We start from the raw sequence: 26,308 nt of genomic DNA on the forward strand, positions 1-26,308 counted from the left end.
ACTTGGGCTTGGATCTCAGCATGTGTCTGTGAGCCCCTCGTCTGTCCATCCGTGCGGGAGGCCTAGGATTCAATTTTGTCCTCATCCTGGTCTGGAAGTGCCTACATGCCAGCGCATAAGATAAGCAGGTAGAGAGACAGCCAGGAAAGCCAGACGCACTGAACTGCCTGGCCTGGCCTGCCCATCTACCATCGCTGCCTGCAGTGTGGGTCTGTCTGCTTGTTTGTTATGTCTGCCAGGGTGTCTGCAGCATGTCTGCTTGTTGTCTTTCCGCAGGGTGTGCCTGAGGCCGCCTGCAGTGGCTGTAGTCTGGGTCTATCTGTCTCTCTGCAAGGTGTGTGTCTGGCTGTCAAAGCCTGGCTGCGGTCAGTGTCTGCAGCGAGGGTCTGTGCTGTCCGGCTGTGCTGTCCGCCCGTCTTTCTGCAATGGGTCCGGGTCTGTCTGCTTGTCTGCAATGGGTCCGGTTGTGCTGTCTGCAATGGGTCCGGATCTGTCTGCTTGTCTGCAATGGGTCCGGCTGTGCTGTCTGCAATGGGTCCGGGTCTGTCTGCTTGTCTGTAATGTCCGGCTGTGCTGTCTGCAATGGGTCCGGGTCTGTCTGCTTGTCTGCAATGGGTCCGGGTCTGTCTGCTTGTCTGCAATGGGTCGGGCTGTGCTGTCTGCAATGGGTCCGGGTCTGTCTGCTTGTCTGCAATGGGTCCGGGTCTGTCTGCTTGTCTGCAATGGGTCGGGCTGTGCTGTCTGCAATGGGTCCGGGTCTGTCTGCTTGACTGCAATGGGTCGGGCTGTGCTGTCTGCAATGGGTCCGGATCTGTCTGCTTGTCTGCAATGGGTCGGGCTGTGCTGTCTGCAATGGGTCCGGCTGTGCTGTCTGCAATGGGTCCGGGTCTGTCTGCTTGTCTGCAATGGGTCGGGCTGTGCTGTCTGCAATGGGTCCGGGTCTGTCTGCTTGACTGCAATGGGTCCGGTTGTGCTGTCTGCAATGGGTCCGGGTCTGTCTGCTTGTCTGCAATGGGTCCGGCTGTGTCTGCGGTGTCCGCCTGTCAAGCCTGTCCGCTGGCGGCGAGCTCTGTCCGCTTGTCTCCCTGTCAATGCCAGACACACGGACAGGCCGGACCGCGGGTCTCTCGCCTCCCCAGTCTCCCAGCCCGGCTCGCTCCCCTCGGGCTCGGGAGGGCGGCGGCCCCTTTAAGAGCGGCTGCCCCTCCCCCCCTCCGCCACTGCTGCTGCTGACAAGATGGCGGCGGCGGCGGGGCCCGCGGGTCCGGCCGGGCCCGAGAGCCGGGTGCTGGGCTACACCCTGCACCGCTGGAGCAGCTTCTCCTCCACCTACCTGCCCGAGTGAGTGACCGAGCCGCCGCGGGGGCCGAGCGAGGCGTCCGCTCCCCGCGCCCTGGGCCTGCGCGGGCGCGGCCGCGGGGCAGAGCGGGCTGGGGACGCGGCTCCTGAGAGGGGCCCGTGACCGGCGCCGACCCGGGGGCGGAGGAGCCCGTGGCAGGGTGGCCGCTCTCCGCCCCCCCCCCCCCGCAGCCCGGGGTCAGCTCTGCCGGGGCGCTCCCAGCCCGGAGCCGCGCGGTGCCCCCGCCCCGGGCAGCGGTGGGGGAAGAGAGGCCGGCGGGGGTCCCGGACCTCGGTGCCCTGATGGAAGATGAGCGGCGGCTGTAGGAAGGGGACCCCGGGGTGGGGGGGAGGAACCAGCTTTAACCCGGGGAAGGGGGTGACCCGGTCGCTTCTTCGGTCCAGTGTGGCCCACCTGCCACCGTGGGACACGACCAGGGACTGTCCCATCCCTGTGCCCTATTCCTGCTGCTGCGCTGCCCCCCCGGGGGCCTTGTCCTTGTCCTGCCGCTGAAATGCTGCTAACCGTGCAGGAAAGGGCTGTTCACGCCACGCTGTGTCTGTTGTTAGGAGTTAGTGTTTTCTGTCCCTCTCTTTGGGGCGTGTGTGTGTTTGGTTGTAAGTAGGCTTTAAGGTTTGATCCAGGCCTGAAGAAAGTAGCTCAGAGTTGCGTTTTACTGTAGTCCCATAGCATCGTTAATGAACACCGAAGTGGTGAAATCTCGGTGAATGCAAATATAGGTCATACTGCCCACTGGTTATGACCTGCTAAATTCCGATGGCTGTTGACAGTAAAATGAATAAACTTTATAAGTATCATAAAACTATTATGACCTGGATTTATTCTTACTGTTGTCCACTGTGTACCAGTTCAGTTTTGAATTTTTCATAGGTTTTTAAGGTCATAGTGACCATTATGATTCTGTAAAAAGTGCTCTTACATGTACGCAATCTGACCATCTGCATGAAACAGGCCATAAAATTCTGGTTGAACCAGAGCGTATCTTAACTCCATCACTTGAAGTCTAAGTCAAGACTGGATGTCAGTCATCTCATTCTCTATTTCCATTGGTTAATTACTGTTACTCATGTTCTTAATTTTTAAACCCAAAGTAAAACATTATTTATTTATTTATTTACTTTAACTTCCAGCCATTGGATCTGGTTATGCCTTTGCAAGTCTGGATTCCTTTAGTGTCAGATATCTTCTTTGTGTATGTACTCCTAGGCTGTGACATCTCTGCACCTTTCCTTTGATAAGCCATTTAGACTAAACTCTCTCTTTGTAAGGCTTGTTGTCCAGACCTCGAATCTTCCTTGCAGTTGTTTGCTTTAAAAAGATTTGAGAAGCATCAGGGTTGATAGATACCTGAACTGGACAAGGTATTCTAGTATTGGTCTCACGGGTGCTATTTACAAAGGTAAAAACTCCCCATTGAATAGTTCTGCTTATACAGCCAAGCATCCTCTTAGCCCTCTTTGCCAAGCATCTCATCAGGTGTTCCTGGTTAGAGGCTATCTACAATGCTGCTCTAAGGTTTTTTTAGAGACTCTCAGCTTTTCAGGATACAATCTCCCATTCTGTAAATATGACTTGTGTTTGAGGATGTGACACTTTACATTAAACTGTATTAAAATTAGGGCTGTCAAGCGCAAAAAATTAATCACAATTAATAGTGCGATTAATCATGCTGTTAAACAATAATACAATAACATTTTATTTAAATATTTTTGGATGTTTTCTACATTTTCAAATATATTGATTTCAGTTACAACACAGAATACAATGTGTACAGTGCTCACTTTATATTTTTTATTACAAATATTTGCACTGTAAAAAACAAAAGGAATAATATTTTTCAATTAACCTAATACAAGTACTGTATTGCAATAGCTTCATTACGAAAGTTGAACTTACAAATGTAGAATTATGTACAAAAAGGGTATTAAAAAATAAAACAATGTATGACTTTACAGCCTACGAGTCCACTAAGTCCTACTTCAGCCAATCACTCAGACAAACAAGTTTGGTTACAATTTGCAGGAGACAATGCTGCCCGCTTATTGTTTACAATGTCAGCTGAAAGTGAGAACAGGGTTTCGCATGGCAGTGTTGTAAATGTCTTGCAATACCAGCTACGTGCCAGGTATGCTAAAGATTCGTATGTCCCTTTATGCTTCAACCACCATTCCAGAGGACATGCTTCCATGCTAATGATGGGTTCTACTCGATAACGATCCAAAGCAGAATGGACCAATGCATGTTCATTTTCATCATCTGAGTCAGATGCCACCAACAGAAGGTTGATTTTCTTTTTTGGTGGTTTGGATTCTGTAGTTTCCACATCTGAGGGTTGCTCTTTTAAGACTTCTGAAAGCATGTTCCACACCTCATCCCTCTCAGATTTTGGAAGGCACTTCAGATTCTTAAACCTTGGGTCCAGTGCTGTAGCTATTTTTAAAAATCTCACATTAGTACCTTCTTTGCGTTTTGTCAAATCTGTAGTGAAAGTGTTCTTAAAATGAATAAGGTGCTGGGTCATTATCTGAGACTGCTATAACATGAAATATTTGGCAAAATGCAGAACAGGAGAAATACAATTCTCCTCCAAGGGGTTCAGTCACACTTAATTAATGCATTATTTTTTTAACGAGCATCATCAGCATGGAAGCATGACCTCTGGAATGGTGGCCAAAGCATGAAGGGGCATACGAACGTTTAGCGTATCTGGGATGTAAATATGTTGTGACACTGGCTACAAAAGTGCTGTGGGAGCAACTGTTCTCACTTTCAGGTGACATTGTAAATTAGAAGTAGGCAGCAGTATCTCCCGTAAATGTAAACACTTGTTTGGTTGAACAAGGAGAATGAGTGGACTTTGTTTTGTTTTTGAGTGCAGTTATGTAACAAATAATCTACATTTGTAAATTACACTTTCATAACTGAGATTGCACTACAGTACTTGTATGAGGTGGCTTGAAAAATACTATTTCTTTTGTTTATCATTTTTCCAGTGTAAATATTGGTAATAAAAAAAGTGAGCAGTACACTTGTATTTTGTGCTGTAAGAAATCAATATACCTGAAAATGTAGAAAAACATCCAAAAATATTTAATACATTTCAATTGTTATTCTGTTGTATAGCAGTGAGATTAATTTTTTTGAGTTAATCATGTGAATTAACTGTGATTAATTGACAGCCCCCGTTAAAATGTATGTTTTACTGTGCCCAGATTACTAGCAATCTGGATTACTCTGTATTGGTGACATATCCATACATCCTTATAATTTTTTTGTTGTATGAAATCATTGCTGTTAGAGTTTGCATGTGTTCTTCCAGATCATTGATAAATATTGAATAGTTGCGCTGAGAATGATCCTAGTGGTAATGGACTAAAACCCTTCACTTGATGATTTCACAATAACTGCTATGTTTGGAGACCTAACAAATGTGATACCAAATGTAAAGGCAAGGAGCAGTCCTTTACCTGGCTGCAGGCTAAAGTATTCAGCCAATACTTGGAAGTCCACTCACCTGTTTGGCAGTGACAATAGGGACAGCTTCTTTGGGGACTTCCTGTTCATTTGTTTGGTGGAGGTTGGTGATTGCAATAACTAGTAGTTTAGCAGAATCTGAAGTCAGACTCCTTAAAAATAGGTTTTGTCTCTGTGTTTATAGATAACCTTCCAAATATCACTCAAGGAAGTATTCTCTCAAATTTTCAGAAGGACAGCTCCAGCATCTTTTACAGCTGTTCCTGAGTTTCCCAAGCAGTCAAATGAAGTTAATGATCAGGACACTTTGGATGTTATTATTCAGAACTCCATGGGCAGCAGCAAGGGTGTCAAGAATCCAGGAATCATGTCATTGATTCTGTTGGTTCTTAGGAAAGTTATAAGTTGTTGCCAGGAAAATTGAAACAAATTCATGCACTTATTGCTAGATCACTGTATTTCAAATGTCAGAGGGGTAGCTGTTTAGTCTGGATCTGTAAAAGCAGCAGAGAGTCCTGTGGCACCTTATAGACTAACAGATGTATTGGAGCATGAGCTTTTGTGAGTGAATACCCACTTTGTCGGGTGCATGTAGTGGAAATTTCCAGGGGCAGGTAAATATATGCAAGCAAGAAGCAGTAGTGCCTAGTTTAGTCATTGTTTTTATGGTGCTGGAGTAGCCTGGTACTTGGAAGGAAAGTCCAGTTTTGATTCTTCTCTTGCACCTCTTGCTCTGACTCACTGTAGACTGACATTGCCAAAGAGCTGGCAGGCTCAGCCCCCGGGAAGAAAGGACTGTCTCATGTTGCTGACAACTTTGCTGTGACTTTTTCCACCACTAAATGTCCTATATTTTTTTTCTATGAAGCAATAAAACTAGGAAATTCCCTTCAGGGTTTTTATTAAGTGAAACAGAAAAGGTACTGTGTTTCACTTCATAAGCATGTATATTCTTCAGACCTAAAACGTCATAGATTCATAGATCCTAGGACTGGAAGGGACCTCGAGAGGTCATCGAGTCCAGTCGCCTGCCCTCATGGCAGGACCAAATGCTGTCTAGACCATCCCTGATGGACATTTATCTAACCTACTCTTAAATATCTCCAGAGATGGAGATTCCACAACTTCCCTAGGCAATCTATTCCAGTGTTTAACTACCCTGACAGTTAGGAACTTTTTCCTAATGTCCAACCTAAATCTCCCTTGCTGCAGTTTAAGCCCATTGCTTCTTGTTCTATCATTGGAGGCTAAGGTGAACAAGTTTTCTCCCTCCTCCTGATGACACCCTTTTAGATACCTGAAAACTGCTATCATGTCCCCTCTCAGTCTTCTCTTTTCCAAACAAAACAAACCCAATTCCTTCAGCCTTCCTTCATAGGTCATGTTCTCAAGACCTTTAATCATTCTTGTTGCTCTTCTCTGGACCCTCTCCAATTTCTCCACATCTTTCTTGAAATGCGGTGCCCAGAACTGGACACAATACTCCAGCTGAGGCCTAACCAGCGCAGAGTAGAGCGGAAGAATGACTTCTCGTGTCTTGTTTACAACACACCTGTTAATGCATCCCAGAATCACGTTTGCTTTTTTTGCAACAGTATCACACTGTTGACTCATATTAAGCTTGTGGTCTACTATGACCCCTAGATCTCTTTCTGCCATACTCCTTCCTAGACAGTCTCTTCCCATTTTGTATGCGTGAAACTGATTGTTCCTTCCTAAGTGGAGCACTTTGTATTTGTCTTTGTTAAACTTCATCCTGTAGACCTTAGACCATTTCTCCAATTTGTCCAGATCATTTTGAATTACAACCCTGTCCTCCAAAGCAGTTGCAATCCCACCCAGTTTGGTATCAGCTGCAAACTTAATAAGCGTATCCTCTGTGCCAACATCTAAGTCGTTGATGAAGATATTGAACAGAGCCAGTCCCAAAACAGATCCCTGTGGAGCCCCACTTGTTATACCTTTCCAGCAGGATTGGGAGCCATTAATAACTACTCTCTGAGTAGGGTTATCCAGCCAGTTATGCACCCACCTTATAGTAGCCCCATCTAAATTATATTTGCCTAGTTTATCGATAAGAATATCATGCGAGACCGCATCAAGTGCCTTACTGAAGTCTAGGTATACCACATCCACCGCTTCTCCCTTATCCACAAGACTCATTATCCTATCAAAGAAAGCTATCAGATTGGTTTAACACGATTTGTTCTTTACAAATCCATGCTGTCTATTCCCTATCACCTTACCACCTTCCAAGTGTTTACAGATGATTTCCTTGATTACTTGCTCCATTATCTTCCCTGACACAAAAGTTAAACTAACTGGTCTGTAGTTTCCTGGGTTGTTTTTATTTCCCTTTTTATAGATGGGCACTATATTTGCCCTTTTCCAGTCTTCTGGAATCTCTCCCATCTCCCATGATTTTCCAGAGATAATAACTAAAGGCTCAGATACCTCCTCTATTGGCTCCTTGAGTATTCTAGGATGCATTTCATCAGGCCCTGGTGACTTGCAGGCATCTAACTTTTCTAAGTGATTTTTAACTTATTTTTTTCATTTTATCTCCTAAACCTACCCCCTTCCCATTAGCAGTCATAAATTGTGCAGAAAAGTTTTAGTCTGGGGGAATTCTGCACCACTGCACATGTCCCCTGCAGATCGTTTTTTTTTCCTGCAGAAAATACATTCTCCTGGAGAGGTGCTGCAGTTATGCCTTTTGCCCACCAGGGGTTGCGATGGCACCAGGACAGAGGGTACCTGGCTCACCCGCCGTAGCAGGTACTTTTCTGTATTTTTTTCCGCACATACTCAAGAGCCCTCCAGGTTCACTCCCAGACTCCTTCCCAGCAATTACTTCCTTCTCCCTCAGTTCCTCCTTTTCCCCTGACTTCCCCCAAGACTTTGTACTGCTTTTGTGGGGTGCGGAGAATACATTTCTGTATTTTAATTTAAATGAATTATTACTCAAAGCTCTGTATTAATATGCCTAGTAAGGAATCTGTTTGTCAAAAAACATTTCCTGACTCTCTTGTTGCCTGTATTGTTAGATGTATTTGCTGATAGGTATTTTGAAATAATTGAAACTGGCATGATTATATTGTGTTGCTTTGACAAATAAAATATGCAGAATTCCCCCCAGGAGTAAACTAGTATCTACCATTCTTGTGTTTACCCTTAGATGTGGATAGACTTGCTTTTTCACAATCTAACCTATTAAAAAGTTTTTGATCAGAACAGTCAAAGTGCGAAGAATGTGCTTGATTGACTTTGAGCTGGCTGGAGTGACATTTTGTTTTCGTTTTTTGAAAACCAGTAACATTCTGAAGTCAGCTGTCTTGTTTTTTGAGATTATATCTCCACAGTTTTTCTAAACAACTGATGCGACAAGCTTCTTTGTAGACTGAGTTGAAATTTATATCTTAGTTTTAAATGGTAGAAGGAGGGAACTCACTTATGTTCCAAGAGTCACAAATCAGCTTTTTCTTGTTCTGAACTCAGCCTTTGATTTGTGATCAATCGAGACTAAGTATGAAAAGTTCCTGAAGCTTGTTTTTGGACTTTCCTTAAGTAGTTCCAGTTCTTTATTAATTAAGTGAAAGCAATTTCTATTTGGATTGCAACAGTAGTGTCATCAGATGGCAGTCTGTCAGGTTCCTCTGAAAATGCCTTTGTTGGCTTTTACAGTAGAACTCAGAGCTATGCACACCTCTGGAATTGAGGTTGTTCGTAACTCTGAAATGTTCTTAACAAAATGTTATGGGTGTTTTTTCAAAAGTATACGGCTGAACATTGACTCTATACAGCTTTGAAAGTTGACTATGTAGAAGACAAATGCTGCTTTTAACTATCTTAATTTGAATGAAATAAACACAGTTTCCTTACCTTATAAAATCTTTTTTAAATCTTTCTCTTTATATTTTCAGTAGCTTACATTTAACACAGTACTGTATTTACTTTTTGTTTATTTTTTGCTGCTGCCCTATTGCATACTTCCAGTTCCAAATTAGGTGTGTGGTTGACTGGTCAGTTCATAATTCTGGTGTTCGTAACGCCGAGGTTCTACTGTATATGTTTAGTGCTGTTATGTAGAGTCCATTAGGTAAAAAGCATGCTGTATTTTGATCAGTCATCCTTGTACACAGTGCAAACGTCAACATGCTTAATGACAGTTGGATGCAAATGTAGAGAAACAATTTTCCTGAGTGTGTCAGTCTTTGCATTTCATCCATCCATCTGCCCTCTTTCAGTCAATTATGCTGCTAATGGCAATTGTGGAAGAATGTTTGAACTATCACAATGTGCTTTAGATTTCTTTAGGTCTTATACTTTCTCAGTGAGCTGAAGTGTGCTCTCCATTGATATGTCAGAAGTTTAGGTGGTTGTACCTAAATTTTCATCCTTATTTCATTTTTGTTTTCAGAGTAAATGAGAGACCGTATCATGCTTTTATCTGCATTCTTGAATGGCATCTTCAGCAACTTCTATGCGAATGAGGTTTTCCTTTAATGTATAGAATCACTTCTATTAAATAAGAACACATTTTTTCCTTTAGAGATTGTGTAGTACCTACTGGGTCAATTCTCAATTTCAGCAAGTGATATGAATTAGTGTGCCTGATTCTTTTATTCCTCAGTTCTTTCCCTAGCTTTTCTGTTGCTGCATCTAGTAGTGAACCAGCAAGTTTAAATCATTCTGGAAGAGTATATCCAGGGCAAAGTGCGTGAACAATTTAAAGAAATGAATTTTTCTAAAGGTTATAAAAGATGCAACTTGAAGTTCAAGTCTATCTTTTTTATGGCATAATCACTGATGAAGCTTTACTATACTTTTGGGTGTTGAAGATGAACAGAGACCACTCCTTAATTCAGTCGACATGGAATTGCTACTGGAAACTCAGAACCAGACACTTCTCCTGGCAATATTTTTGATAGTGGCATATCCCTTGCTGGGTCATCAAAAACTGTGTTCTGGTCTTCTATGTCAATAGACAAGTTTCCTTCAATAATGAATTTGACCTTGAGTTATCCAAAGCAACTGATTATTTTTTTACTCGATATGAGCATGAACTTCTTCCATCTTACTACTTAACAGCTTTTGTCAACATTTACATTTTACTTTAGAAAACTTACCTATTTTTATTTCTTTAGTTTATTCAATTGATTGTGTTTAAAAGCAAAGGAAGACATTGTAAACAGTCAGATAAATACTCACACTATTTGATAGTGTTTGTTAATCCCTATGCATTAATGTTAGTCCCTGTTTTCAGTATTGATCAGCTTTAACATTTATTGTTGGAATCAGAAACAACCATAGAGTGAATTCTGACACGAACTAGTGGAAAATAAGATGAGCTAGTCAGCTTTATCACATTATTAGATGCACAACCAACCTTGGAGTTGTTCCTAGATTCTACCAAACCATGGGCTTTTAATAGTTCAGCACTTTACCCTCTTCCTCCTTTTCAATACTAAATGAAAAGTGATTCTTCCCATTAGTCATGCCTTGCTCTTTCTTCAGAGACTCCACCCATTTCCCTTCCCCACAAGATTGTTCTAGAACTTGATTTACTGTTTCCTAGTAGTCATATAAAAATCCTAGGTTTTTAATAACTTCCGTTTTAGATCTGATAAAGGTCTCAGTCACAGACTGAAGCTGGAACCTGATGTTTATAGCATCAAAAACATTTTAAAGATGATCTTTACATGAATATGTCAGGGTAACCTAGGAATTGAAAAAAATTAGAGGTCCCATCCATGGAATAATTAACTAAAAGCACTGAAGAGTCTGGGAGGTTCACAAGGCTGCAAGCAGCTTCATTATCAGTTGGCCCATGGCTCTGATAGAAAAGGATGTTATGGAGTAGGTAAATTCTTCAGTGTTCACCTTTTCCTAACGTCAGCCTTACCTGGGTTCACTTTAACCTGGATGGTGGATCTTCTCAAGACATTGGGAAGTCTAGGAGATAGTGCTGCTTAAATCTGATTTGAAGAATGTGGTGAGCAGAGTGTCATCTTCATATTGCTGACATTTTATACTGTGGGGTCTTACTGTATTCCCAAGTGTTACAGTTGCTGCAGTAAGATGAGGCACAGGATAGAGCTTTGCTGGACTTGGTAGATGAATGCTCTGGGAGTGTTGGAACAGTTTCCCATCACATCTGTCTGGGTTGGACTGAGGGCAGATTCTGACAGTTTTAGGATGAACGCTTAGAAGATTGTGGTGGTCATCAGCTGTGTTGAATGTCACATATAGGCCCAGTAGGTTAAGTTATGCATTTCTGTGGACAGGAGGATATCATTCACAAGGGCGACAAGTAATGTGTCTATGCTATGCCATGCCTTGGCCTGAACCCTGGCTGAGATGGCTCCAAGGCTGTGAAGGATGTTATAATGGATCTGGAGATGATTCTAAGCAAGCTAATCAAGAAGATACCATAGGAAGTTGAGGCTTAACGTAAGGTGATAATTAGTCAAGGTCACTTGTGCAGAATACTAATTTCTTTAGGACTAGCTGGAATACAGTTGCTTTATGGTTGGAGGTAACGTTTTCTCTTTAAGGGAAATATTTAGTCTTTTTTGGGGGGTCCCAGGAGATCTTTCGCTAACCAGGAGGAACCGAGATCAATCACATATGGTGGACTTGATTGTTGTTAGCGCTTGTGCTATTTGTCTGTAAGCCTGAGAGAATTGGATGTGCTGGTGTTTATTTTAATTAATCTGAAAAAGGACTATGTGTGATGCAGAACCCGAGTGCCTTCTGCTATCTCTGAGCAAGTGGGACATGTGTCCCACTGGTTCTGGGAATTGGCCTATGGAAGGTGCAGGCTCTCTCTGTGAATAAGTAAATGGCAGCAGAAGCAGTTAGAGCAACAATATCTCAGGAACCCTATTGTGAATATCTTACTTTGCTTTAACAGGGATGCGAATCTCTGAAGGCAGTGGGTGGACCTTGAGAAGTGAATGGCCTGCAGAAAAAGGAGGTCACAAGAGGAACTGTATTTTTGTATACATTTAAAGTAATGTGTTGATGCATATGTACATATTTACCAAGTATTAACATAGGAGAAGGCTGAAGTTAAAAAGAAGTGGAAATAGTGGGAGGGGTTTTAGGAAAATATCCCCCTCGGTATTCCTAATTGAATCAGCTTAGATAGTGCACAATTTGATGTTCCGTTTAATTGTGTGGCTATGTCACCGTTAGCTTTATATTTGGGGTTTACTGACTTCAAATCAAATCAGAACACATTTTAGAAACAAATTTTTAACTCTTCTGTAACCGTCTTTACCTATTTGATGTATGAAAAATATAAGCTAACTGCTTGAAAGGTTGTAATACTTTCTGGTAACACATACCTGCTTTCTTTAATCAGTGTTTTACTAAATTACACTTCAGGGATTTCATTGTTAACTAATATAAATTAGCAAGTGCTATATTTCTTATTTATTAGATCTTTATATTTAAACTTCCACCTCATTTTTATTCATTGCTTAGCAAAGGAAGACTATTCCTCCCCCTACTTCCCCCTTCTGCATTTTCTGCATCCAGTTGGTTTCTCAGGTTAGGATGAAGTCGTCCAAATTTAGAAAATGAAATTTCAACACCTTTAGAACAGACTCCTCCTGGAAAATAAGCAGGGTTGTCACTTCTATTAACTCATGACCAATGTGGCTGGCCAGTGATTTCTACTTTTTAGTTATGACTACCTGATAATGTGTCAATATTGGTCGTCATCCTTCATACCAGTAACCCACTTCTCAGGATACTATTTCATTGTTGCTATCAATCTCCTATCATTTTAGTTTTTTTACATGCATGTGATCCTCTCAGAACACTAGTGAATGATACTGGAAACTCTTAAAAATATCCCCAGATAGGATCTCTGAAAACCTGGAGAGATGGTAGGTTTCCTCCAAAATGATGGGTACTGCAATGTATGCTCTAGCTTAACCACAATTTATTAGGCTTGTTCCAGGAATCACTGTAGTGATATTCTATGTACTGTGTCATACAGGAGACCAGAATATGAGAGTCCCTTCTGGTGTTAAAATCTGTTGTTAATTGATATAATACTGTTAAAACTAGTTACTTCTGCACAAGTTACATAAAAAGTAACCGTATTCAAGTTAAATGTTCTTGATTGTTCTCCAGTTGAAAAAGTATTATCGAAGAGTGTTTCTACAAATGGAAGCAGAGTTACTGAAACTATAAAGACTAGCAACCATTCTGTAGTTCAGCTATAAAATTCCTTCATCCGTTCTATCCAAGTTAAGAACCTAAGTGCTTACAGGTTCAGAGCCCTAGATTGAGGCTCATTGAGGCAGGGACTCCCTGCGTTTATACATAACCTAGTACAATGGGACTGCAATCCCTATTAAGGCTTTTTTATGCTGTTGTAAAATAAATTTAGTAGTATTGTTTAGGATATTAAAGATTAGAAATGTGGAAAGAACCTCAAGGGATCTAGCAAAGCTAACTGAATGACAACATTATGGCAAATTAAAATCCATTGTGACTAAATGCCAGGTCAGCATGGAGAGGAATAATTTAAATAAGCTGTAAACGTCACTATGTTCCAAACTAACTGTAACCACACAGGAAACACTTGGGTATCGTATTCAGCTCTATTAAAAACAGCTGCTCCATGCTTAGCAGTGGTCAAAAAAAGCAAACGAAGTTCAGATGTACAAAGAACAGAATAAAAAAAGTTGTCGTTATTTAGATTGAAGGTAACCCTCACCAGGAATGCTGTGTTCAATTCTGGTTACCCCATCTAAAGAGAGTATACATAGATGTGGTCCAAGGAAAGGCCACAAAAATGGTTATGTAACTGAGTCTTTTGTATGAGGAGAAATTGAAATATTAGGACTGTTTAAAGAGGGGAGTGACTAAAGGGGACGTGATAGAAGTATACAAAATTAATCTGGGGTTCAGAGAAAGCAAGTTAATTGTTCTTACTTATCTTTTCCAATAATGGATGAACAAGGGGACATCCAGTGGAATTGAAAAGTAGAAACCTTAAAACTGATAAAAATAAATTAGATTTTATGCGATGAACAATTAACGTCTGGCAGTAATGGCTGCTGTATATTGAGGCCAAGAGTTCAGCGAGATTAAAAAAAATGCTCAGTTTTTGAATAATGAGGACATACAGTTACATTTGGAGTCGAAAGCCTAAAACTTCAGTGTAGAATCAGCCACTGAGTGACCAGATCAGAAAGAAACTTTCCAATTGGCAATGGGATTCTTGCTTTTTCTCTGAAGTGTGTGGTACAGGCTACTGTTGGAAACAAGTTACGGATCCAGTTAGTACATTGATCTGATCCAATATGGTGGGCCCAATGATTCTGTTAGTTTGATAATCAGCCCTTTCTGGGGTTAAATTTTTATTGGAACACTTTTTCTTAAAAAAGATGGCTTCTTTTCCTACTGAGTAACAATACCAACTGATTATTTAGGGACCAAATTAGCAATATGGGTTCAAAACCTGCATGGTTTATGAAGAATTTCCAGCTCCTGGTTAATTATGGTCTCCTTTTTTTCACATGTAATACTTGAAAATGTTTTCCTCTTACTTATTACACAGATATTCTTACACTATTTTATTGTACTCTGCAAAGTTTAGAGTTGCTGGATTTCCAGTAGCATCTCTTCATTGGTGATACGAAAGAATCATTAAGATTTAGGAAAAACTGGTTCTGGATGAGAGTAAATTGGCTTGTGAGAGTAAGAATAACTTCAGGTATTTGCTTTTCATGGCTGAGTTTGATCAATTAATCACCTCAATCTGTACTACTTCTGAAGATGTACATGGTAAGAAAACTGTCAAGTATAAATTAAAGGTGGGATGGGGGGCAGGGGATCTTGCAATCCCTTGGGTTATTACATTTTTCCTGAATAATGGTTTTCTATTGACTAGTTGTGGAGGGAGAGACTTTTCAAGCTATTTATTAGGGCAGACTTCAAAGCCCAGAAGAACTTGTCCTCAGGTAAAAATAACAGGGGTGGAACAAAACCCGTACTATGTGGCAGAATTTTCCAAAGTATACTTTAAAGACAACCTGGTATGAAGTTAATTTCCAGGGTGAATTTTTTGAGTTCAAAATCCAATTGAACAAAGTAAAACACAACCATAATTTCATTGTAATTGAACATAACTGTATACAATTTATTAAAAATAGCATATATGATTGTTAAATACGGTAACTCCTAGAGCAAGGTCATGTTTTCATGGAACAACTTCCTCAGGTGGAAATGCACTTTATTCAGAATTAGTTTGCATATTTTAGCACATTGAGGAATTAAATTTGATTTCGCTGTACTTAGAATTTCACTGTATCAGTTTCTGTAAACGAGTCTTACTGTACTTGCCTAAAAGCATTTAGAAATAAACAAGTCTTGAGCATGCAGTGTGTTTGAGAGAGTTAAGAATGAATCTATAAGGCTGGTACATGTTAATGGGTGTGGTTATGACAGAGAGATTGTATGTAAGTCAACAGCTCTTAAATCAGATTTATGAAAGCAGGAATTCACCTTCCTATGTAGTGAAAAAGTTAATAGTATTGTGATGCTTGTGTAAGAGCAATGCTACAATATTGCAGAATCATTGCTGAATATCTTAAAATTCTTGCTTTTCATTAAAAGCTTACTTTCTGGATATTTTTTATGGATTATTTTTTGTTTGACAGTTGCCCAACTTCTTTGGCGATCTTACAAAATTCTGCAAAGAATAACCGGAGATTCACACAGATGTATGTTGTCTGTTTTGTTACTCTGGTTTTCTGGCAATACCAAGAGATCATTTCTGTATAGATGAAACACAAGAATGGAAATGCATAGCTTAGACGCTCCTGTAGTGTCTTAAATATGTCATGACTCTGTGTTGAGGCTAAAGTATTAGAGGTTTAAGAGAATGCAAAAGATAGAGCTTATGTCAAAAAAGACCTTGGGGGCCTGATTCGCCTTTCTTCCTGGTGTAAATTAGGAGTAACTCCATTTGGTGTAAGTCAGGAGTAACTCTAGTTATCCCTTTGTCTAAAACTTGATACTGTGTTCATCTTTATTCTGAAGATGACACAGAAAAACTTAAGCCTCATTAATCTGATTAATTCTTTTAAAAATAAAACACAAGTCTTGTAAATAGGGTTAATAGTGCATCACAACTTTGAAGCTACATAAGTTATAGTAAATTTATTTGGGTTCATGAAAAGAAAGAACTAGTGAGGAATTAACTCTGAAGGTGCTCTTGGAAACCTATTAGCTGTAATGCACCACGAGCCACCTATTTGTTTTGGTTCATATCCTTAAGAAATTAGAAATGGGTCTATAAAATCCCCTGTAAAGCTAAATTTGGTTCTTTCATTTAAAAAAAGAACTGTGTAATTGGGTCACAACACAAGTTTTAAAAGGTACAAAACTTAACAGTACTACTTTTATAAGAGGCAGTCTGTATGCAATTCTGGATTGAAGTTGCTGTAGCAGCGGAATACTGTGCTAGCTTTGTTTTGTTAAATGTTGTCATTAGCAACTTAAGGTGAGTGCTGCTGTTTCATGGAACTCTTGGGAAGTATATTTGAACTAATTTTCTTAGTCTGCAATTATTCTGCTTGTATTTTTCCATTAATTAAAATATGGATTTTTTTTTACCTTGGAGTTAGTCTAACTTTTTTTTTACATCAGTTCGTCACTGAGGAAATGGTTAAAGCTCTCCTATTATAAACATTTATGAACAGAATCGCAACACTCTTACCATGTATCCTGGATGATTGAGGGGCGAGGGTGGCAGGGTAGATTTACGTCGTGCTTCCCAACTGGATTTTGGGTTGGTGGATATGAGAAATAGGAGCAGTGGATTACTGAAGAAATGTGTGTGATCGTCCTTTTGTGTCAATGTTTTGGGGGCATCAGCTAATTCTTTGCTCAGCTAGTCGATTTGCTGATGTAGATTTTTCTCATTTTGGGGACTATGGAAAGGTACTTTCAATAGATTAATAGATTTGTAATTTGAAGGGATTGTTTGTGCAAGTCTAGTTTGACTTCCTGCATAACACATGCCATAGGATTTCCTTGTGTCAGTTCCTGCCTCGAGTCCAGTAGCTGTGCTTGAATTAAAGAATAGCTTTTAGTAAAACATCCAATCTTGATTTAAAAAATGGCCAGTGATGGAGAATCCACCACAACCCTGGGTAAGTTGTTCCAATAGTTAATCCCCCTCAGTGATAAAATCAGACTAGAAATATGGCCCAAACTTTTATCTGGCTTCATCTTCCAGTCATATAATAAGAACGGCCATACTGGGTCAGATCAAAGGTTCATCTAGCCCAGTGTCCTGTCTTCTGACAGTGGTCAATGCCAGGTGCCCCAGAAGAATGAACAGAATAGATGGTAATTCATCCCCTGTCGCCTGTTTCCAGCTTCTGGCAAACAGATGCTAGAGACACCATCCCTGCCCATCCTGGCTAATAGCCATTAATGGACCTATCCTTCATGAACTTATCTAGTTCTTTTTTGAACTATGTTATGTTGCTGTACCCTTTGTCTGCTAGGCTGAACAGCTCTGTTATCAAATTTTTGTTTCCCGTGTAGATATTTATAGACTGTGATCAAGTCACCCTTTATCTCTTCAATGAGCTATATTGAGCTCTTTGAGTTTCGCTATAAGGCATATTTTCTAGTCCTTTAATCATTTTTGTGGCTCTTCTGTGAACTCTCTCCAATTTTTCAATATTATTCTTGAAGATAGAATTAGTGATACCTCTGCAAGCCAGATGCAACCTATTTTTGATGGTGAATAGTCTAACATTTTTTTGCAGTGAATATGTAGCCATAGTTATCTTAAGGGTGGGAGGGGGAGGAATTCCCATTAACAATCCTGCTGTAATATCCTGGTAGAGACAAGGCACTGTCATTTTTACTCCAAAGTCAACCACATGGTAAAAATTAAACAGTGCCGTATCTTCATTATGATTTTGTAGTGGAATAGGTAATGTGCATCTGCTATCCTGTGGTTAAAAATGCTCCCTTTTGTCTGTAAGACAAAGCTTGTATGATTGTCATATGGTAAAGAATTCCCTTAGTATGTTCACCTTATTCATGTTTACCTGTAGCAACTGTGGGTAAGTACTATGCTGTATTCTTCAGAGTATAGTCTAGCTGCTGTTGCTGTGACAAATCTTTGATCCTGCTTTGCCCATTCCAATTCCTACAGTGTTAAGAAATTTGCAAGTCATATAATGTACTCACAGAAATGCTCAAGAAAATGCAAGCTTCTGTAGGTTGCAAGGTTTGATGGAAATTGGTCCTGTTTTTTCTTAATTTATGAAAGTGTGATGGGATAAGCTGTCAGGTTGAATGCTGAATGAAGACTACTTGAGGGATAAGTGGCTATTAAGATGCAAGAGTTTGATTTGTGACTTTTTTGTTTGTTTGTTAAGCTTTGGCTTGGTTTACACTAGAAAATCAGGTTGGTTTAACTAGGTTGGTCAGGAGTGTGAAAAATCCACATCCCTGAGCGGTGTCTTTAAGCCAACCTAACTCCCCATGTAGATAGCCTAGGGTGACAGAAGCTTTAGCTCCGCCTCTAGCTCTTACCTACCCTGATGGGAGAGACTTTCCCATCAGCATAGGTAGTGTCTATACTGAAGTGCTACAGTGGCACAGCTGTGCCACTCTAGCATTTTAAGTGGAAACAAGCCCTTTAACTAACTACTTTCCCATATAGAGGGTAAATCTCTAGTCCTGTATGATTAACTGAATTAATTTCTTGTATTTAAGTATCCATGAAGCAGAAAAAATCTCTTGATCTTTAGGTGCTTTTGCCCCATGAAATACAAGCAAACTACTAACAACAAAAATAAATTCAGCAGTCCTTGAAGCCAAGAAGAGGAAGTGGAGAAGCCACCTCTGCCAGAGATTTCAATCTTCAGTGCACAGACTCCATCCATGTCTCTCCCAAACCCTCTGAAAATAAATGGGATTTGCAGCATGCCTTGCACGTGGACAATGTGGGCTATTTTGGACAAGTTGAAGGGAGAGGAGTGAACTCAGAGTTCAGGGCCACTTCCAGATAGCATGCTGCTAATAACTTCATTTCTTTTAAATTGAGGGGGCCTCAGCTTGTGCACATCTGCTGACCCAACTTTTGGTAATATGACAGAAGGAGGGATGTGATTTCTCAAATTGGCAGGTCCCATGTCTTTAAGGCCATAATTGCAATGTATATTAGCCTGGTTCCTGGCTGTCTGAAATAGCCTCTCCTTCTGCACTGTTGTGACAGTTCAAGTCATCTGAGGTATTTGAGCTCCTTGTGCTTAGATTTGCATGTCTGAGGGTCAAGGACAGGATGTTCTTAGTGGAGTGTCTTCAAGTCTGGAATTTTGTTTCCTTGCTGGGCTGAAAGCAAGACCTGCTTTCAGGCTTTTGCCTGACAGAGTGAGTGAGGAGCTGATGTTCAGTTTTCTTGTGCAGTACTGAAGCATTGTACATGCATCCATAGAACTTTCTTTGTATTTGCATTTTGTAAATAAACAAAGCTGAGTTTCAAATAACCCTAAAGTTATGAATAGTAGAAAAAGAAGGGGCATTGTGGCTATTAAAAGAAATAAGCAGAAGGGGATAAATGTTGAAATCTAGTGAGTGACAGTTAACTTTTGTCAAATTAAATAAAACAACTGGATTCATAGACTCTAGGACTGGAAGGGACCTCGAGAGGTCATCAAGTCCAGTCCCCTGCCCTCATGGCAGGACCAAATACTGTCTAGACCATCCCTGATAGACATTTATCTAACGTCTATCTACCCTTAAATATCTCCAGAGATGGAGATTCCACAACCTCCCTAGGCAATTTATTCCAGTGTTTAACTACCCTGACAGTTAAGAACTTTTTTCCTAATGTCCAACCTAAACCTCCCTTGCTGCAGTTTAAGCCCATTGCTTCTTGTTCTGTCATTAGAGGCTAAGGTGAACAAGTTTTCTCCCTCCTCCTGTCCCCTCTGTCTTTTTTCCAAACTAAACAAATCCAATTCTTCAGCCTTCCTTCATAGGTCATGTTCTTAAGACCTTTAATCATTCTTGTTGCTCTTCTCTGGACCCTCTCCAATTTCTCCACATCTTTCTTGAAATGCGGTGCCCAGAACTGGACACAATGCTCCAGTTGAGGCCTAACCAGCGCAGAGTAGAGCGGAAGAATGACTTCTCGTGTCTTGTTTACAACACACCTGTTAATGCATCCCAGAATCACGTTTGCTTTTTTTTGCAACAGTATCACACTGTTGACTCATATTTAGCTTGTGGTCCATTATGACCCCTAGATCTTTCTGCCGTACTCCTTCCTAGACAGTCTCTTCCCATTCTGTATGTGTGAAACTGATTGTTCCTTCGTAAGTGGAGCACTTTGCATTTCAACCGGTTTACCTCAGACCATTTCTCCGATTTGTCCAGATCATTTTGAATTTTGACATTCTAAAGGTGAATGTCAAAGAGGGAGTCATGCAACAATGAGAGCTGCTGAATCTCTAGACGCAGAAAAATGAGTTCTTTAAATACATTATGGCATAGTGAGCCATAAAATAATGCTCCCAATGTAGGAATATACTGGTAAGACCCAGACTGGATCCCTGGAGATGACATAGGCAAAAATTCACACATCCCACTGAGAGAAATAGAAACTTAAAACATGTCCAAATGATGCCAAGTAAACAGCTCCTAGGGATTAGTGGGAGTGGAATTCAGTTTTTCTAATAATTGACTAGTCTTAGTAGAAATCATAAACGTGTATAATATGAGCAGATATGGTTCACCTAAGAAATGTACTTTGAACAAAAGCCCAGTTTGGGGCCACAAAAAGTCTTGAATTTGTTGAGAGTTTTGGGGTAGCACCACAGATACCAGTTACCAAATTAAACCACTTCTGATTAATCTGTGACTATGTCAACTTTGTCATTGGATTATGTTAATTATTTTTGACCTTTAGGAGAAATTTACTAATAAGGTGCATTATTGCTATGGTCCAAAGATCTTTAAAAATTAAAAAGAGCCAAGTTAGAGTGGTTCAGAACGAATTAAAAAAAAAACCCTTTTGTTAGAAGTTTTGCTTATTAAATCATTTTTTGGTAACCATCTAAAATAAAAAATTGCCATTTATTTGTTGCTATCAAATTCTCAAAGCTAGATATTACCATATGAGGGATTTACAATATCCAGGAATCATTCAGATGCTGACGGTAACTAAATTCTCCAAGTTTTTGAATATTCTCCCCTAGCCAACTATAGAAAATTATCTTAAAAAACCCCAAACAAACTTTGTGCAGCCTATTACTGTAGGAGAATGTATTTAAAACAATTGATTGGAAATCTAAAACAGGTTCATGTGACTCTGGAGGTACTGCTTTTATGGATATCAGCCTCAAATTACAAATGTTAAACAGCAACAGTTTGAATCTATTAGTCTGTGTTTTCTGTAAAAGTTTAACAGCCACCTGTAAGTGCTAACTTACGCAAATACACCTGTTTTACCTTGTACTCCCCCAAATGCCATTTGCCTATTCATCTGTTGCTTTTCGTCAAAGTAAATTGTGAGCTCTCTGAGATAGAGAATTGTTCGTAACTGTCTGATACAGTAGGGAGCCGTAATCCTTAATTAGAATCATTGGGTCCTACCACAAATGAAATAACTATTAAATTAGTGAAATGATTATGAAAAACGGGGCATGGATTTGCGCTATTGCAGCATTTTAAAGCCAATTTTCCTTACGTGCCAGGAATTCCTAAACTCTGTGAAAAATGTCAGATTAGAAAATGTCCTACATAAAGGATTTTTGAGTAAAGGGGAATATAGCAAAAACCAAAACCTGCTTTTTTTCTTTTTTAAATGATCACACTGGAATCTTCTGCAGTATCACCAATATGGCAGTCAAACAATCCAGTGTTTCACCAGCTCATTCCCTAGATGCTGAGGTGTTTAACTATGTAGAGTCAGACTATCTATCTGTGTAATACTTTGAAATTGGTTTGGGATTTGACACTACCTTTATAACCATTGTATCACTGTTGGATAGGAATCTGCCAGCAAGATTTTTAATTAATGCTATCTCTTTCCCAATTACTTTCCCCACGTATGGAAACCAGACAGTTACCACAACTTCTGCACCCCTTGAATTAGTGAGTTGGTTCTTTGTCCATTGCTACTAAATATGATTTGACTGACACCTCTCAATGTGGATATGTTTAGATTACACTTGCATTTCATATAGGATATATGTCCGTGCACACACATTACCTTACTTCATTTTTTTTGGCAGAAACCATTTTATTTTCTTGTGACTTATTACAAATTGAGGGAAACAAATCAGTGATCAGGAGGTGGAGTGATACTACACCTCTACCTCGATTATAATGTGGTCCTCGAGAGCCAAAAAATCTCACCGCTTTATAAGTGAGACCGTGTTATATCAGGTTTGGTCTGCTACGGTGTACTGGCAAGAGCCAGTATGCCGTGCCAGACTGGACTGGACTGGCTTCTCCTGCAGTGATTTAAAAGGTTTGGTGCTCCAACTGTGTGCAGTTCTGGTCTCCCGTGTTTAAGAAGGATGAATTCAAACTGGAATAGGTACAGAGAAGGGCTTCTAGGATGATCTGAGGAATGGAAAACCTGTCTTATGAAAGGAAACTCAAAGAGCTTGGCTTGTTTAGGCTAACCAAAAGAAGGTTGAGGGGGGATACGATTGCTCTTTATAAATATATCAGAGGGATAAATATTAGGGAGGGAGAAGAATTACTGAAGTTTAGTACCAGTGCGGACACAAGAACAAATGGATATAAACTGGATACTAGGAAGTTTAGACTTGAAATTAGATGAAGGTTTCTAACCATTAGAGGAGTGAAATTCTGGAACAGCCTTCCAAGGGGAGTAGTGGGGGCAAAAGACATCTGGCTTCAAGACTAAGCTTGATAAGTTTATGGAGGGGATGGTATGATGGGATAGCCCAGTTTTGGCAATTAATTTGGCAACTGATCTTTGATTATTAGCAGGTAAGTATGCCCAGTGGTCTGTGATGGGATGTTAGATGGGGTGGGATCAGAATTCTCTGTAGTAGCTCATTCTTGGGTGCTGGCTGATGAGTCTTGCTCACATCCTCAGGGTTTAACTGATCGCCATATTTGGGGTTGGGAAGGAATTTTCCTCCAGGGCAGATTGGCAGAGGCCCTGGGGGGTTTTCACCTTCCTCTGCGGCATGGGGCATGGGTCACTTGATGGAGGATTCTCTGCAGCTTGAAGTCTTCAAACCACAATTCGAGGACTTCAGTAACTCAGGCCATAGGTTAGAGGTTTGTTACAGGAGTGGGTGGGTGAGATTCTGTGGCCTGCATAGTGCAGGAGGTCAGACTTAGGTGATCATAATGGTCCCTTCTGACCTTAAAGTCTATGAGTCTGTGAGCCCTGGGTCCTTTAAATCACTGCTGGAGCTCTGGCAGTGGGGCTCGGGTGGGGATTTAAAGGGCCTGGGGCTCCACACGAATTCGGATATAACGCGGTAAAGCAGCGGGGCTCGGTTGGTGCTTTAAAGGGCCTGGGGCTCCCCACTGCTTTACCATGTTATATCCAAATTCGTGTTATATCAGGTTGCATTCTCTATGGGTAGATATGTATGTAAAAATGGGCCAAAATATGAAATGTGGACATTGAAACTTAAAAATATGACTTGTTATGCAGAATAATCAGGACTGACACAAGATTTATTATTTTTGTCCAATCATATGACAGGCCTTTAGGTAGTTCTAACGAGCCTGGAAGTTTACTAAGTGCTGTTTAAAATCAAATGATCTGTTTCCTGAGTGAGCAGGCATTCTTTGTCCAATGTATAGATCGCTGTTTGTTTGCCAATGGTTTACTTACTGCTCTATAAAAGAAAGACCTTTGAGTAATAGTTAATTATAGTCCATTCGCTAAAAGAAATATACCAAATTAAAAAAAAATGAATTATTGCACCACTAAACAATTGCAGGAATTAATCCTTCAGTTCTTGTTATCCTTCTATGCCATTTTAAACAGTATATAAAAGTTATCGTTCTGACAGATGAGGAGATACAAGAACATTGCTTTTTTTTCTTGTGACTTTACTCCTTTTTTAAACTGTTTATTTAGGGAGTTTTAACAGCCTTACATATCTTTGCTATGTGAATATCAAACAAAATGATAATCATGATGACTGAGGGTGTGGTTTTTTTATTTTTTTTTAAATTAGAGAAACATTATGCAGTAATATTAAATATCCCTTGAACAGGATGTTACCACATTACAGAGAGAGCATCTTTACCCCATCCAGGAGATGTTGTTTCTGGTGATTATTAAACTGAGTGAAACTACTGACTCTACTCATCGGTGTGCTGTTGTCTTGCAGGAGGGTAGTTACCACTTATTCACTACTCAAAGTCTAAATACAGAAGTACTTGTTTATCCTCTCTCTAATTTGCTGGGTACATAATTAATGATTTTTCCATAGCAAGCTCCTATGTTTTTTTTGGAACCATTCTTCCGTTTTTGGACTTTTTCCCCCCCTTTTCATTGAGATGCTATTAGTAGTCTCATCGTTATTAGCAGATGAGAGATGATTAAGCCTATATACACCTCTACCCCATATAATGTGACCCGATATAACATGAATTCGGATATAATGCAGTAAAGCAGTGCTCCGGGGGGTGGGCCTGTGTACTCCGGTGGATCAAAGCAAGTTCGATATAACACAGTTTCACCTAAACACGGTAAGATTTTTTTGCTCCCGAGGACAGCGTTGTATTGGGGTAGAGCTGTGTGTATATATAACTGTTTCCTAATGGATCAGAAGCCATTGCTTGTACCAAAGTTAGTTTTCTATATGAAACATCTAGACAAGTTTTTAATTTCTAAATAAGATAAAATTCTTAGAACACCCTGCCAACCATATGTATTTCCTGGCTCTCCCAATCTTTAAAACTCAATGGTTTGTGGTTTGAGTTCAAACCTGGATAATTTGCAAATGTTAAACATTGGTGAAGGGAATTGTTTCTCTAGTTCTAGCCCAAATCATAGCATAGCCTTTGGAGAGCGATAATTATACCTTTCTGGAAGGTATAATTTTTTTTTTTTAATTTAAACCCTGGTAACCTAGCAGTATATACACTGCCACAATTTTCTTGCTGAATAAAGATCAAGTGTTTGGGTGAATTAGAGCAGGGGTTCTCAGACTTCATTGCACCATGACTCCCTTCTGATAACAAAAATTACACGCGACCCCAGGAATGGGGAACCGAAGCCCGAGCTCTGCCACCCCGGGCTGAAGCCCTCGGTCTTTGGCCCCGGTCGGTGGGGCTTTGGCTTGGGCTTCAGCCCCGGGCCCCAGCAAGTCTAATGCCAGCACTGGGGACCACATTAAAATGGGGTTGCCACCCACTTTGGGGTCCTGACCCACAGTTTGAGAACTGCTGGATTTGAGCACCCCTAAACCACTGTTGCTTTGAGTTGTCTGGTTTGATATTACTGCATAATTGGAACAGCTAGTACACCCTGTTAATGGTGCTTACAAAGTATCTCCACTCACACTTGGTCTTCCCTTATTTCATATAAGTTCTAACATTCTTTGCATTTCTGCTAGTTTTATCTGAGACGATTATAGGAAGATTTTGAAACAAGAAAGATATCTCTGGCAAAAAAGTCATTTTGACTGTGACTTTTCTACCTAACCATGAAACTATAATTTTCTCTGCACTCTATTTTTTTTCATTTGCTAAAGTAGTGATTTTGACATTGAAATTATACAGCTCTTCTGGTTTTGTTTTATATTTGAATCCCCAGGTATTTTATAGAACTTGTCCATTTGTACTGAAATGTTTTCTGGAGGGATGACGTTTTAGAGCCTAGCGAATATAGAGCTAACATTTCAGATTTGGCATAAATTACTTTAAAGCCAGGAATTTTTCATTTACTTAAAATACTGTGTCTTCAGAATATAAAGCTAATTTCTGATGTGTCCCTGTAAGTTTTATCCCTGTGATGAATTCATTGTTGCTTTTCCTGTGTGTAAAAGGCTCCACGGCCAGTGCGGAAAGTAAAGGAAACGATGGACATCCCTGCTTAGTTTCCACATGTAATTCAAATAAAATGTAACCCCATTGATTCACTTAACAGTTTTTTTGTAGCTGGTATAAAGAGAAATTATCCGTTTAAGGGACTGGGGGCCTGTGAATTTATGGTACAGGACTTCAAACAGAAAGTTTCACTTTATTCTATCGAAAGCTTTCTGTGCATCAGGTGATACAAGAAATGCATCTCTTTTGGTGTGGCACCATGACAGATTCCAAATACTCTGAGAATGTTACATGACACTTGTTTGTCAGTTAATCTGGTTTGATCCAAGTTTATGTAAACTGAGAGCGTGGACTGCATTTGGTTAGCTAGTATTTTTGCTAAATTCTTTATAATGATTCAGCAGTGACAAGGGCCTA

The 26,308-nt window shown here is 40.2% G+C and overlaps 1 protein-coding gene across 2 annotated transcripts in view; it reads left to right on the forward strand.

The window, feature by feature from the left end:
* Positions 1-1,237: 1,237 nt before the first annotated feature.
* Positions 1,238-26,308, forward strand: part of MKLN1 (muskelin 1) — a 192,301-nt gene continuing 167,230 nt past the window's right edge. Inside the window, exons 1-2 of one of the 2 annotated variants that reach the window (XM_030574455.1) lie at positions 1,251-1,341; positions 11,751-11,849. In XM_030574455.1, coding sequence (XP_030430315.1) covers positions 11,794-11,849 — 56 coding nt within the window. In that variant the 5' untranslated portion in view covers positions 1,251-1,341; positions 11,751-11,793. Of the gene's footprint in view, positions 1,342-11,750; positions 11,850-26,308 lie in introns of both variants that reach the window. The other variant, XM_030574364.1, reaches the window with a different exon arrangement.

This window comes from Gopherus evgoodei, chromosome 1 (genome assembly GCF_007399415.2).
Source record: "Gopherus evgoodei ecotype Sinaloan lineage chromosome 1, rGopEvg1_v1.p, whole genome shotgun sequence".
Classification (NCBI taxonomy): domain Eukaryota; kingdom Metazoa; phylum Chordata; order Testudines; family Testudinidae; genus Gopherus; species Gopherus evgoodei.